Source organism: Egretta garzetta, unplaced genomic scaffold, assembly GCF_000687185.1.
Source record: "Egretta garzetta isolate BGI_Z169 unplaced genomic scaffold, ASM68718v1 scaffold440, whole genome shotgun sequence".
NCBI lineage: Eukaryota > Metazoa > Chordata > Aves > Pelecaniformes > Ardeidae > Egretta > Egretta garzetta.
The window spans coordinates 533,981-549,194 of NW_009258293.1; the positions used below are offsets into that span (position 1 = coordinate 533,981).

At 43.6% G+C, this 15,214-nt stretch overlaps 1 protein-coding gene across 1 annotated transcript in view; it reads left to right on the forward strand.

Annotated features, from left to right (window-relative positions):
* Window positions 1-752: 752 nt before the first annotated feature.
* Window positions 753-15,214, forward strand: part of NCOA6 (nuclear receptor coactivator 6) — a 38,414-nt gene continuing 23,952 nt past the window's right edge. Inside the window, 7 exon segments of the mRNA XM_035893087.1 lie at window positions 753-891; window positions 6,088-6,240; window positions 6,343-6,617; window positions 7,355-7,510; window positions 8,105-8,227; window positions 9,703-9,831; window positions 11,601-12,416. Of these exon segments, the coding sequence (XP_035748980.1) occupies window positions 6,383-6,617; window positions 7,355-7,510; window positions 8,105-8,227; window positions 9,703-9,831; window positions 11,601-12,416 (1,459 nt within the window). The 5' untranslated portion in view covers window positions 753-891; window positions 6,088-6,240; window positions 6,343-6,382.

Here is a 15,214-nt window from a genome sequence, read left to right on the forward strand (position 1 = left end):
GCTCAACACCGAGGCTTTCAAAGCGATTTTACTTGGTCATCTGGGTGTAAGGCGGCACATTTCTGCTTTGTCTTTCCAAGTCTTCTTCCCTCTTCTGCTTCCCCAGTTTGTTTTTGGGTAGGCCCCTTCCCCACTGAAGAGCAGGCTGGCATGCAAGCAGAAAATTGGCTTGAAAACCAGCACTGGGACCTTAATATAAATCAGCTTGATTTGAGTGGCGGTGTTTTAGTTTCGATGAAACCATTAGCTTTACTGCTGCATTTTCATTACCCTGAGAGGTTTGAGTGCAGCTTGATGAGACCATGAATGGGAGCAGGTTCTGGGGATGGATTCACCTCACTTTATTGGCCACCTGCAATAAAAATGTCCCTCTGGGGTGGCTATGTGGGCTCCTAACGTGTTTATGGAACAAGCTTAACCTGGGCCAGTTTAGGCACATCCTACTTGTGCCAGTTTCTCTTTTCTGAAGATTAATTTAAGGGTTTATCTTAAGACTTAAAGAAATACATTATTCTAGATAAAACTTGCCCTGTTCAGAAGAGGAAAATGTTATTTGCAGCCAAAGAGAGTGCTCAGGTGTTTGCCTGTAATGAAAGGTTGATTTTTCCCAGTTCCTCAGTTTCTGCTGTTAATATTTGAATATAGTAACACGTGCTTGCTACACTACCTAAGGAGAGAGTTTGGTTTGGTGCAGACCTGTGTATTAAAAAACAAGGTGTTCACTGTTACATTCAGTATTTCTGTTACTTTGCATCATTGCCTGATGAAACCTGATGGTTTTCTTTCAGGATTGCATTTTTGGGAGTGGCTGTTTGACCATGTTTGCCAGCCTGGAATTACCCGAAGACCTGTTGCGTGCCACAAAATACTGAAGTTGTGGAATTTGGTTTGGTAGGTAAAATAAGCACACGACGCATTTGAATCTCTCTTGTTCTTATGTATTTTCCTCCTAACTGTCCAACTGACAGCTCCTTGCCTTGAGTGTTTGTACGCATTCGAAGGACTGGGCTGCCTCCAGAGCTGACTTTTCTGTCTGCTGTAGAGGGTTCCAGGCATTTGCCATCAGGTTTGAAGCTGTTCCCAGACCTTCCTCCCACAGAGGGCAGCTGAGACGCTTTTGTGGTGGTATCCCTCTTCTGTGCCAAAGTTTGGAGTTCCCAGTTACTGGAACTACCCCTAGCTAAGTTGTTTCGGGTAAATTTTACTGCATGTTTAAGTTTATTTTTAGGTATTTCGTATTATAACAGTAATTTTTATCTTCTTGTGTAGCAGTATGACACTCATCTGGAATTTGTTTAAAAGCCTTTGTATGTATTTTTGCCCAAATCAATGATGTCATTTTACCCTTTGTATCGCAGAAGGGTTGTGTGTGTATGGGTTTGCTCATCGGTCAGATTGATTGAACAAGCTCCCAGATCACTATGCCAGGCAACAAACCAGCTGAAACAGCTGTAGGAGGATAATACACCGTGGGCAAATCTGCAACAGAACCAGTGTTATGGCCGGAGGGTTTCTGGGGTTTAGGGGTGGTTCACATTAAAAGTGTGCCCGTGTGGGTATGTGGGTGCGTCTGTTATGTAGTAAAAGAAATCCATCTTCTCAGCAGTATTCTGGTGATGCTGAACCTCCTCCGTCCCCATCCTGAAAAACTTGATAAATGCCTGTACAGATTTTCTCACTGTCACCTTTCTGATTTCTACCACCACCACCACACCCCCCGCCCAAGTTGCTTGAAAAACATTTTTCAATGGAGGCAGAAGCAAGGAGGGTTCTGTGTCCTTTGGAAATTATGCTGCTACTGCTATCAAAGTCTTTCTCCTCACTCCATTCTGGATTCCCGAAGGGATTTGATTGTAGTCTCATTTCTGGACTGATTTTTCTTCCTCTTCCCTGTCGCAGCTTTAAATAATGGTCAGTGTGAGGATGAGGACCCTGCGCAGTGCTAACTTCTGCCATCTGCTAGTGCAGAGCATCAGTCCGTCCTTCTGTCTGCTCTCACCCTTTCCAGGTTTTTGTGTCATTTGGAAGAGTGCTTTTGCAGGTGCAGAGCAGGGTTTTAGTACTTTTTAATTAATTGGGCTCCCTGCATATTTGTTTTGAGAGGGTGCATGCTCTGGTGTGACATCTGTTGTGAAAGTGTTTGTTCTGAGCTGCCCCAAATGTGTAAACAGCTTGTAAATCAATAGACGTGTCGCAGAACGCCTGGGACGGGCGATCGGACAAAGCCTTGCTTTGGCTTACTTGCTTTGCGTGGCGCAGTGGTTAGGAGACAGCAACACAAGTGGCTTCGAGTTCTGTTTAAGAAACAAATTGCCGTAACCTTAAGTTTGGATCAGAGCGGATCTTGGGATGAGGATACCAAGATACCAGGTTGGGGTTGGTGGGTTTTTTTTTTCCTTTCTTTGTTTTTTTTAACCCCAGAGACCAGCACTTCCATCTGGTGGTGCTGGCCCTCCAGAGCCTGCCAGCTTTTGATGTTCAGCTGTTCCCCAGTTCACGACAACTGGCTGTTTCAGGTTGTGCTCATCCCAGTGCTCCCAGGGACTGGACTAAGGTATTTTTTAAGCGTCGCCCAGCCGCAGGCTTCCTCTTACTGTCAGGACGATTGGGAGGGGACGGCATGTTGCGTGACAAACTGCCTCCCCAGTGGCCTGCGGTGGGACCCAGCTGTCCATCGGCCTGGATCTAGACTGTGGCATCGCTCTATCCTATGGGAATTCTTCCTTTGGAGGGTCTCTGTCTTGTGCATTTTAGTCAGTGAATTGTTTTATCCATATGCTAAGTGGAGTCAGGAGCTCCAGCTTCCAGGATCCTGGGGTTTATCCTTCAGTTTGGACTCTCCGGTCTTCCTGGGCTCCTGTCCCCTCGCTCACGGGTAGGTGGTTACCACGTGGTAGCCCTGGACTTGCTCTGAGTTTCCAGAAATGATTGTGTAATGGGAAATACTAAATTGGAAACTCCAAACCAGCAGGGTGCAGGGGCAGGAAGGAGGCCATGCCTGTTCTTTGAACAGAGGGTGATACTTGGAGACCTTCTTATGCTGCTGTGTGAGCGTGAGTGCTCGAGTTCGTGAAATGTGCTGTGATTATGCAGATCGATTCAGGTATGGCTCTTGCTCATCAGAGAGATCCTGCAGCCTGCTGGAAGGATTACAGGAACTGTTGAATGCCCAGAGTTTCGACTGTGTGTGCTTACACCAAAGGCTTTCTGTGTTTATGTGGAAGAGTGTTGAGCGAAGGTACATGCTAATGATGGTCATGTGCTGGCTCGTGATTTATGGAAGTCAACCCCATAACCAGGAGATTACAGAATTTGTTAGGATGAGGGATGCAGCTGGGATTCATTTGGTTTGAGATGGATGGCGTGCTGTGCTCTGCCTAAAGAGGAAGATGTCACAAATCATTACTTCCTCCTGTCATACTTGAGATAAATTATACCTGCATATAGGAGCGGAATGACCTGCATGCGTTTGGGAGGGAGAGAGGGAAGATGGATGTAGCAAGAGATCCTTGAGGAGTGTAGTATGAGAGGAAAAAAAGTGCAAAGGGAGCTGTAGCTACGTGCTCTTATCCAGAAAGTAAAATTTAAAGCTCAGTCTTGGTGGGTTTTGTTTTGTTTTGCTTTTTCTTAACTCAAGCATTCCTTGCGGTCCTACGATTTCCTGAGTCAAATGAAACAAGGCCTTTGGTCCTTTGGGATGTAGCAAACTGTATGTTAGTAGTGTTCATGAAGGGCCATAGTTTCAACAAATCCTGTCGGATTTTGGCACGTTGCAGCGAGGCTGGTGGAATCTGGTCTAAGCTGCAGCGTTGTCATGAAGTCTTTAAAACCACAGTTGAAGCAGTCTGGGAGTCTTCTGCTCTGTCACAGGGAAGATGGATGCTTCAGACACTCCCATTCAGAAAAAGATTTGAAATGTTTGTGTTCTTACAGAGAAATTTTTATTTCTTTGGTGTCAGGGAATGTGAGAAGTACTCATGTTCCTTGCTGCAGGGGGAACACCCCATCCCCTCCAAGTAATTCTGCTTTTTCAACACGCGAGAGCCTGTATATTGAGCTGAGATTTCTCTCCCTGAAAAACTTACTCAAGATCTTCAGATAAAGAAATTTCTCTGTAGTTTTCTTCAAAATATATCGCTTAAATGACACAGGCTGCTTGCCTCATTTGGTGCACAGAATGACTGTGCTTGATCATTAAAGAGATTATTGGTGCAGGACTCCCAACTCCTTTCTCCCTGAAGTTGGCGTACATGTAATGAATGACGTAGAAATGCAGAAGGAGAAGGAATTGTCTCCTGGTTGGTGTAAAGCCAGCTCCAGTAAGGAAGTTCTCTGTCCAAGAAATTATGTGTGAAATCAATTAAAACAGCTTTCACAGGTGCTTATCAAGTGTCATTCTCATTTTCTGAGCATCTGACATGAAACTGGGCACTGTAACTTAGTGCAGCGGCCAGACACCCAGACCTGTAGTTAGATACAGGCTGAGCAGCAAGGTGTCTGGGGAAAAAGAAGATTTAACTGTTTCCATGTTCACCTGGTAGTGAATGTTTAAAATTTTTGTCTCTATTCGCCATCTTTAAAATTTCCATGGTAATAATCAGTAACTTCAGAAAGCTCTATGGCAATAGATCAGTGACTGTGAAACGTTTTTATTTACTTTCTATTGCAGGACTGCAGAAGAGCTTATGAGACAAAATTAGCTTTCTTTTTCATCCCAGATTTGAGTCGTGTTTGGGAACAAAGGCCTGGTGCTGCTGTATGAAGAGAGTAACTATATGTAAAACAGGTGATTATTCATTAATGCCGTTTAGCCTGGCTAGTGTGGCATAGGGTCGCAAGGGAGAAAAAAACCCATATTTTGTAAAATCACAGTAAGTGTGCCTGTAGAGACCCGACCAAAAGCTGGGGGTATTTTGTGATTTCTGAGTCCGTGGTTTTTTACCTGTAATACTGTCCCTCCAGCAACGTTATACGAGTGTGCAAACAGCGTAGAGCTGAATCTCAGCTTGTCTAACATAGGTATATATGGGGTTTTTTTATTAAAAAAGGCTGTTTTCTGGCCTGTATCTGCAGCTCACTTTTAATCTCGGAGTTGTGGTTTTAATTTGTGTTGGGAACTTGAACCTCTGCCAGAACCCCAGTCTGTATCCTGTTTAAGGGTATGTCGTCCCGAGTAAACGTTTTGGGTGGGTTGTGCTGAATACCGACAGCTTTGGAGTTATGAGGTCTCAACAGTCCTGGCTGTTGAATTGATTTGGTTTTGACAGCGGTGCTCAGGAACAGGTCCCTTTCTTGGTTTGACATCTGCTTTGGCTGTTGGTGTAGGTGGTTTTTATCTTCTGGCAATACTTGCAAAGCATTGAGTGTGAGAGCAGAGGTCTCGCCTGGAGGAGTTTGTGCTGTAGCCCTTGTAATGGCTTGTCTTGGAGCGAGGGAATGTGCATCCTGACTAAACGTCAGGATTGTTCACCGCAGGAGGAGGGATGACTTCCATCATAGGTTGTACTTCTGTACATGTAACAGCTCGGATTGCTATCATCACATCATCACGCTACGTAAAATTTATTGCAAACCCTAGGCATTTTAGAAAGTAAAGAGCATAAGATGTGTGACTTGATTTACTGAATTCACTCTTATCCATGCTCAGTAGGGGCATGGGGGGAGTTGTGGGCTGGCGCAGGGGGAGCAAATTTCAGGTTGTAATGTGCATAAGCATCTGAAAACACCTAAATCTACAAACTTAGAAAGAAGGTACAGCATGCCTGAGATTTCCCTGGATGCAAGTAAAATATTTGACGTATGCTACATTTTTCCTAGTAAAAATGTGCTATGGCTTTCCTGCTGCTTTGCTGGACAAGGGAGTGCCTATTGCATCTGCAGCTCCTACAGCTAAATTTGGAGGGTTTTCCTATCTTCCTATAATTAAAATTTTGCTGTGAGTATTACAACTTCCTGGCCATCAGGCATTGCAGAATTGGTACTGGGTGCTGTTTGTCCTCTGTATGATATGGAGATGAATGTAATTGATTTTCTATTATTTTTTTTCTTCCCCCCCTCAACTTTCCTCTCTACCCGACTGTCATTCAGATCAACTGGAATACATCTCAAGTCACGTGCAGCAGGATTCTGTCAGGAAACCACTTCTGTTTGTTCAAGCGGATGGACAGCTCGGATACTGCAATGGCCACTGTTTTCAAGGTTGCACAGTTTGTCTCACAGACCCTAGCGTCAGGTCACCTGGTAGGTTGTTCTGTCAATGATCTTATGTGCCACTGAAAGCGGTGGTTAATGTCTTTACACGCTTACTATTATACTTATATAATTCTTTTTTTCCCCTTCAAGCATCATCTTAACGTCTAACAGGCTCCCATTGCTGGAAACAATGGTTTTGGATGATCTACCTAACTTGAAAGATACATATGCCTCCTTGTACTCCTCAGCTATGGAAGAGTTAGAGGTGGACTTTGATTCAGGACTGGAGGAAGATGAGCTGAAACAGGAGGCTGCTCCTGAGGATTCCACAATCTTTGTCGCTTTCAAAGGAAATATAGGTGACAGAGACTTTGAGCAGAAGCTGGATACCATATTGGAGAATGTGCCTGGCCTTTTACTCATGGGTAATGTACCTTCTTGTTGCTTTTCAACCGTCCTTAAAATCTTTATTTATGAGGTCAGGGTTAACCTTTTTGCTAATTCCCACCTGGTACTTTTAAAACCACTGATCTACATAGAAACACTCATATGTAGAATAGGTTTTCAGAAAACGTGTAACTAAGTATTTTGCACAACTTTAATGTGCTTTTTGCAGTGGATCGAATGTACCTATTCAGAAAAACTGATCAATATGGTAGAAATTAATGAAATACTGCTAGGACTCTGGCATTGGCCTTCTGAAAAAAGAAGTAAAGATGGTGTCATAAGCATTTGTAGAGCGAATATGTCAAGAAGGAGGGTCTCATTCTTGCAGTCAGCTTTTTCTCACGTCTGTCTGGTTCACCAACAAATTTACTAATACTGTCCTGTTGGATATTTTCGTCTCTTTCCAAAGTTGTTCATCCCCAGAATATTTCAATTCTTGAGTAATACTATCAAGTGATTGTGTTGGCTATTGTGTTGGTTATCAAGTGGGTGGTTTTTATATTGCTAATTTTTGGAAAATTCCTGACGTGGTTTGGCAGTAGCGGTCACTGTACACCCGGGCTGGAGAAACCTCCTGTGCCTGAGACTGACCACTGGTAATTTTCAAAGCCAAATAAGTGTTTTGTTTTTTTCAGCTGTGCTTTTCTACCGAGTTATCTCCTCATATGTGTTTGAACACTGCCTTTGCACTGACTCTGACCTGTCTTCTTTTAAGAATCCAACAAGTTAAAACTGCAGAAGATAGAGCCTTGGAACAGTGTCCGTGTTACCTTCAATATACCCCGTGAAGCTGCTGAGCGGCTACGAATTCTGGCTCAGAATAATAACCAACAGCTTCGTGACCTGGGAATTCTCTCCGTTCAAATTGAAGGTATTTCACACCTAATTTGCTTCCAAAGGCATTAAGCTAAAATTTAAGTATACTCAAGAAGTGACTTTGCGTACTTGGTTAACATTGCAAAACATCTAATTTAGTGATTTGGAGAATGACTTCAGTGAAAAGGTAGCTCAAGACTTTTGTTCTCTCAAGAGTAGGTTTAGTAATAAATATGATGATAGCTGAAAATCCTCTGAGCCTCAGGAGGCCTCCTGAAGAACGTTTTTTAAGTGTTAGCTAGCAAAATGTGCCCTAATTTTTTTTTTCCCCTAATTACTTCATGTGAGGCTTTCTTAGAAACAAGTTTTCAGTGGGTGTCACAATTAAAATACCCGTTCTGGACAATTGTCTGAGACCACACTCAGGGTGAAGCCTCAGGCATTTAATGCTCATCATGGTGTTTGTTTTCCTTGATACCAGAATCCAGAAGGTAGGGGTGGTGTGATGCGTAACTGTCCTTCTGAAGTGCACATTATAGGTGAAGTCTACTCCTCCTTCCTTGACATCTCTTAAATGTCCTTTTGAAAATGCCTGCATTCTGCTTCTCTTTGTATGGGTCACTTCACCCAGGTTGTGCATTACTTCCAGGGGAAGGTGCTATCAACTTAGCTCTAGCTCAGAACAGAAGCCAAGATGTCCGAATCAATGGGCCTCTGGGAGCAAGCAACTCTGTGCGAATGGAGACAGGGTTTCCCATGCAAGGGGGACAAGGTAAAGTCCTTTGGGTTTTATCTATTCAGCTTTGTACACTTTGAAATTTGTTACTACACTAATCATAACATTTCACTGATTACAGCAACTATTGCTCACAGAATTATAATTGCCATTTTAATTAACGCGTATTCTTGTTTCTGTACTGTCAAATCATGTCCCGTGTGATGTAAACTGAGTAGTTGGCAGTGATTTGGTTGGAGCAGTTTCGTTTGTTCGGGGGTTTTTTGAGGGTTTGGTGGTGTGGGTTTTTGTTTTGGGTTTAGTGTTTTGGTTTGGGGGTTTTTTGGTACATAAAGGCTGTTAAAGCAGATGAATCTGGTATAGTGAATTCACTCTGAGATGTGCACAGACTGTTGCAGTTTTCTGTTTGGCTACCTTTGTGAAAATGAGCACAAGCCTTTATTTAGTGTACAATAATAATTATAATGGATTTAATCTAAAATAGTTTAGGGGAAGGCCAAGACACTGTCATTGTTTGTCTCCCTTTTTATTTTCTGATAAACTTTTCAGATCTGGTCATAGAGAATTAATTTTCATGGAGAGGTGTAGTTTCATTAAACTCCATGTTTTGGAGCATTGTATGTGCATGATAAGTCATTTTTAACTACAAAAGGCAGATTCTATGAAGAGTTAAAAGAAAGCTACTATGTAATTTATTTTAATAGCTGAATCATAAGGCAAAATAAACTAATTGGTATCTTAGTAAATAGTATTTAAAGTGATTAAAAAAACCTAGGAGGGTTTTTTGTCCAAGTTAATGTAAGATGCACATGTGGCTGTCAATGAGGAGTGGAAAGCACAATTCACTTCTGTAGAAACCAGATTAAGCAGAAATTAAATCATTGTGCTTAACAAGGAATGTAAAACTTTTAAAGAAAGGTTTACTTTGAAAGCAGCTGCTCTAATCTTCGCTGTGATGATCATGGGCTTCATTTCCAGGTCAGCTATGTAAATGTAAACAGTGTAAATAGAACAACAGCATTACACCAACAGGTCAACATTGTAAACCATTTTATAAAACAGCCGCCTGTGGAAGTGAAACACAGTTTTTCTCTCTTGCAAACCCTGTTACTTTCTAGTATCAGATTTTGCAACAACCTTAGTACAAGTACAACTTGGGTATAGTCTTGTCTCTTGGTGACTGTAGTGGCAAGTCAGGCTCAAATAATTCATGAGCCAGTAGCGTTTCCTCCTGTGGCCTTTTTAAAGATTTGGTGTTAAAGGAAAGGCTTCAGCATGACCTTAACTTGTTTGTTTTATGCCAAGGGATCTAAGCTTTCTAAGATACGCATCTTGAAGTTATTCATGTCTTTAGGTTATTTCAGACAATTCTTAAAGTCTAAAGAAATGTTTTATTAACAAATACAATTTTTTCTTGTAAAAAAAAAAAAAACCAAACCCAAACCAAACCTCAAATTCTCCTCTATGTAAAAACTGCAAGACTTGATAATGTTTATTTTTATTTTTTTAAGGTTTGATAAGAATGAGCAATGCTGCCGCTGTCATGATGTCCCAGAGTGGGAATGTGCCCTCCTCTATGGTGGCAAGTGGTGCTAGTGCTGAGCTGCAGCCCAGAACACCACGACCTTCCTCGCAGCCAGGTGGTAAAATTTAGTCACAGTACTGACCCGAAAATGTTCCTGAATTTTTATTCTTCAACAGACAAGCTTGAGCGTGTAGTCATAAGAGTACTCCAGAATTGCTCTGGAGTACTTCACCTGCCCTTTCTGGGAGTTACTCTTTCTGTGGAGACCTCCTTGCCCCCGTTAGTCTGGTAAAACTCTTCAAATACCTTGGGTGCCTAATCAGTCACCAGCTGGCTCGGTGTTTTGTTCAAAAGTGTCGAGCAGCGGCAGTGGTATGCTTTCAGTAGAACTGTTGTGACTGAGTTTTATGTTTAGATAAAGGTAAGAGAAGGATGGGTTGAATGAGGCAGATGGCTCGAGTAGAAAGCAAACACACCAGACTGAGCCCATGTGCTTCTCAGGAGGGGTAGGTAGCCTGGAAGTTTAAGGATTGGGCATCTGGGGGGTGAGAATGTTTTGGGTTTATTCTTCACAATTCTGCCAGTACAAGTGACTTGCATTTTGGGGCTACAGAAAAAGAGAGGGGGTTATTACTTGTCCCTCCATAAAATGGTGGCAGTGCTTGCCAACTTCTGTAGATCTCTTCAGTATTTACTCTTACAGACAGCATTTTTCATAAATGTTTTAAATATTCTGGGGATATTAGCTTATGATACTACCTTAATTCCTCGTTATGCCACTTTTTTTAACTGGTAGGGATAATGGCCCCAGCGAGTGGGTTATGGGTCCAAACTGGGGGATAATGGCCCCAGCGAGTGGGTTATGGGTCCAAACTGGGGGATAATGGCCCCAGCGAGTGGGTTACGGGTCCAAACTGGAGGGTGAGAAGCTGGAGAGCAGCCCCCTGAAAAGAGGTCCGTGCGCTCGGCTTGATGGCAATCTGAACGTGCGTCACCAGTGTGCCCTGGTAGCCCAAAGGACCAGCCGGGTCCTGGAGGGCATCAAGCAGAGCATTGCCAGCTGGGTGAGGGAGGGGACTGTCCCACTCCACGCCGCACTGGTGCAGTCCCACCTCGAGCACTGGGTGCGCTTTGGGAGCCTCAGCATACCAAGGACATCAAACTATGAGAGTGCGTCCAGAGGAGGGCGACCGAGATGGTGCAAGGTCCCGAGGGCAAGGCTTAGGAGGAGTGGCTGGGGTCACTTGGCTTGCTCAGCTTGGGGAAGAGAAGGCTGAGGAGGGCCCCCATGGCAGCCTACACCTTCCTCACGGCAGGCAGCAGAGGGGGATGCCCATCTCCTCTCTCTAGTGACCAGCGACAGGACATGAGGAAAGGGAATGCAGCTGCATCAGGGCAAGTTCCGACTGGACATTAGGAAAAGGGTCTTCGCTGAGAGGGTGCTCGGCCCCTGGACCAGGCTCCCCAGGGCAGCGGTCATGGCACAGGGCTGCCAGGGTTCGAGGTCATATGGTTTAGTTTTAGGTAGTGCTGCGAGGAGCGGGGAGTTGGACTCAATGATCCTTCTGTGTCCCTTCCAACTCAAGATGTTCTGTGATTTTACAATTCTAAGTGTGTAGAAGGCTTACATTAGTCTGCAGCAACGAGCACTGTGCTTTATTGTAGAGGTCATAAATTGATAAGTCCTGGCTTCTCAGGATTCTCAAATGTTTTGAAAACTTAGAGCATCACCTGTTCTGTCTGTTGGAGAAATTGGAACACTGGAGTGTGAAGTTTAATGCAGAATAAGCAAATGCAAGCAGGCAATTTAGCCTTTCTTGTTTTGGGGTGGGTTTTGTCTACAGTAGGTTATTTTTTTTTTACTTTTCTTTGCTATTTTAATAGATGCAATGGACCCACTCTTATCTGGGCTAAATATCCAGCAGCAAAATCATCCATCTGGATCTTTAGCTCCCCAGCTCCATTCAATGCAGTCAGTTCCTGTAAACAGGCAGATGAACTCAGCCAACTTTCAGCAGCTACAGCAGCAGACGCAGTTGCAGACACGTCCTCCCCAGCCACATCAGCAGCCACAGCAGGGTATTCGACCTTCCTTTACTTCACCAGCACAGGTTCCAGTTCCCCCTGGCTGGAACCAGCTTCCTTCTGGAGCACTTCAGCCTCCTCCAACCCAGGGAGCATTGGGTACATTGACAGTAAACCAGGGTTGGAAAAAGGCCCCATTGCCTGGACAAATGCAGCAGCAACTTCAAGCAAGACCATCTCTAGCAACAGTACAAACTCCTACTCATCCTCCACCTCCATATCCTTTTGGAAGCCAGCAAGCTTCCCAGGCTCACTCAAACTTCCCCCAAATGAGCAATCCTGGCCAGTTTACTGCTCCTCAAATGAAAAGTCTTCAGGGAGGGCCCTCGCGGGTTCCTACGCCACTACAACAACCCCACCTGACCAACAAGTCTCCTGCTTCCTCTCCCTCCTCCTTCCAGCAGGGATCTCCTGCATCATCTCCAACAGTTAACCAGACGCAGCAGCAGATGGGACCAAGGCCTCCCCAGAGTAGCACGCTTCCCCAGGGATTTCAGCAGCCTGTCAGTTCTCCTAGTCGTAATCCTATGGTGCAGCAGGGGAATGTACCCCCCAACTTCATGGTGATGCAGCAGCAAAACCAAGGTCCACAAGGTTTACACCCTGGTTTAGGAGGTAAGAAGTACTGAGACCTTCTTTTATTTTGAAAAGACAAGAAACATAAGATGGCTAGAACTAATGTTGCTGTTAGTTTTGAAAAGATCCTTCAAAAGACAGAATAAAGGCATAGACTGAGTGTAAAGTGGGTATGGGTGAATTAGCATCAGCGTCACTTCATTTCTACGGCCTGTCTCCATCCTGCAGTGTCACAGTGATAACCAAAGGGTGGACTCTGCGCCGCTGCAGAAAGAAATTGCTGTATGCAGCTGCTGGTTACCACTGCCAGTCGTCCTCTAGACAAGTTCTTCTGTTGCCTTTAAGCAAGTTCAGGATATCCAGAGATGGTGTGGGTTTTTTTGGTTTGATCTGGGGTTGTTCTTTTGGGGGGGGATTTTTTTTTTTGAGAAAGAGAGCAAGTGTAAATAAGAACAAATGAACATTTTCTTTCTCTCTTCAGCTTCCTCTGTCACCATTTATATTTTCTACTACAGAAGTGAGGAGTTATTTTGCATCTTCCTTCCTTAGTTGTGGATGTCTCTTCTTGACCCTGTCTTTATTTGTCATCAGTTTCTTCCCATGTAAAAGAGGAAAGCGCTGTTATTGCCGTGCTGTTGTACTCCCTACTCTAAGAGCTCAAGGGATGTTTTAACTTCCCCTTTGTCTGTGTTTTTAGTTTTCTCCTCAGACCTCTGCGCTCATGTCTTCTCCTTCCTACTCCTAGAATTCTTCTCTATCAGTGAAGGAATTTCATTTGTCCATCCCAAGATCTCTTTTGTGTCCTTGGTGTTTTTTTCTCCTTGAGCCTTTTGTAGTTCTGTGCCAGACTTGTAGCACTTCTCTCTGCTCACTCATTTGTTCACCTTTCTCCTGAATGGCTGCTGTCAGATACCCGAGTTCTTGCTTAAGCCTTTGAAACATTTTCTTTCTGTACTTAGAAAATATGGGCCGTATTCTTTGTCCACCTACACACTTACATATGTATTCTAGTTTCTTGCATTCTCACATTGTACGTCTGAAATCTGTCCAAGAAGCTGTAAGGAATACCCGTTTCTTGGTCTGCTGGTCTGGACAAGCTTCTTGTTTCCACTGTTTGTACCACGGGTCTCATTTGAATTCGGATGAATTTGATTCAGATGAATTGTCTCAGTTTCAAGGTTCTCTTGCAGACTGTTCTTAGGATTTGCCAGTGCCCTATATCTCATCTCCATCTGGAAGTGGTGATTTATTCTTTATTACAGTCACATTTCCCTACAGCTTTGCCTCACCAGCCACGTGTCCCCATCAGGAATCAGTTCCTCCAAGTAGCAGAGCCGTGAGCTCTAGATACCATAATCTGTACTCCCCTGCCGTTCTAAGCAAACCTACTACAAACAAAACCCTACTTTTTTTGAGTTAAGAATGGCACCCCAAATAAACCATCAAAGTACATTATTGGGACTCACTGTAGACCTTATTGCTGAAGCCAGCAATCCTGCGCTGAGCTATATCCTCAGCTGGTTTAGAATGACAGGATACTGTTAGTTTCGGCGAAGCTGTGTTGCTTCCATTTGCTGAGATTGTTGCCTGGCTTCCATGCGTGCTCATTCCTTGCTGTAATTTATGTATTAAGTTGTAATTGTGGGTCTTCCCATTTTTAAGTCATTTTGCCTTATGTTAACTAAGTTGTAATTACAGATTTTTCAGTTTTTAAGCCATCTTGCATTTGAAGGTTTGGCATAAATGAATACATTCAAATGCTTTCCATTTCACCTAGTTAATTTAGAAAACCAGAATTTATATTAGATTTGGAATTGGCCAAGTTAACGCTTCTTTTTTCTCAGTTCAAGCATTCCTACATGCAAAATTTTCCTAAAAGTTTGGCAGAACTAAAACTAGAGCCCAGTGACGTGGTGTTTCAAGAAGTGTATGTTCCATATTTGCAGGTGTGTCTTATTGTTTGACCCATGAACTTGATTATCTTGAGACATTAATCAAGAACATAAGACCAGATTAATTAACACAAGTAATATGATTAAGCGTGCAAGAAAGCTGCAAATGTAGAAAGAACCAAAGTGAAATTCTGGCTGTGTATCGCGAGTCAGGAAATGAAGGGTGGATGGGGTTGCTTCTAGGTCTGTGGCATGGTCTATTTGAGAGCATGTTAAAAAGAAGTGGGCTCTGTTAAATCTGCCGTTGGTGGGTAGAGGTAAGGTTTCGCTCTCCGTCCCAGGGCAGCAATGATGTTTTGATACATCCAAGAGTGGGCATTGTGCCAGATAAGGGCTTGATAGAATTCCTCACTCTTGCAGTAGGAACAGCAGGGTTACTTGACCGAGCAGCTGCTCTGGATGTGTGGTCTCATGAGGTTACTCAGCCCACTCTGTGTTGGGAAGTTACTTGGAGTGTGCGTGCATGCAGGAGCAGTTCAAAGGTGCGTTACAGTGAGAGCTGTTGTTGAGAGGAGCACGTCACTGTAACGAAAATGAAAGTTCTTTGTGCTGGCGTACACGGAGTAAGTTAAGGGCCTGGTGAGGGTTTGAGATGCAGTAGAGAAGAAAACAGCAAACTACGTTACTTGAATTCCTAGTTTCTAAAAAGTCAAACGTGGACTTTTTGCCTTCTCTGTGGGGTCAGTTTTGTACATTACAGTTCAAACTGAGTCATGGCAGCAGAATTATTGCACAGATGAGAACTATAAATGTCTTCAGTGGGTTTTGTCTGTTGGCAAAAACCGCTTTCTGCCTAACCCTGTAACGTGACAGTGCAGACTCAAAGGTGTTCTTCCTATTGTGCTCCAATCATATATTCTCTTTTTTTTTTTTTTTTTTTTTAAA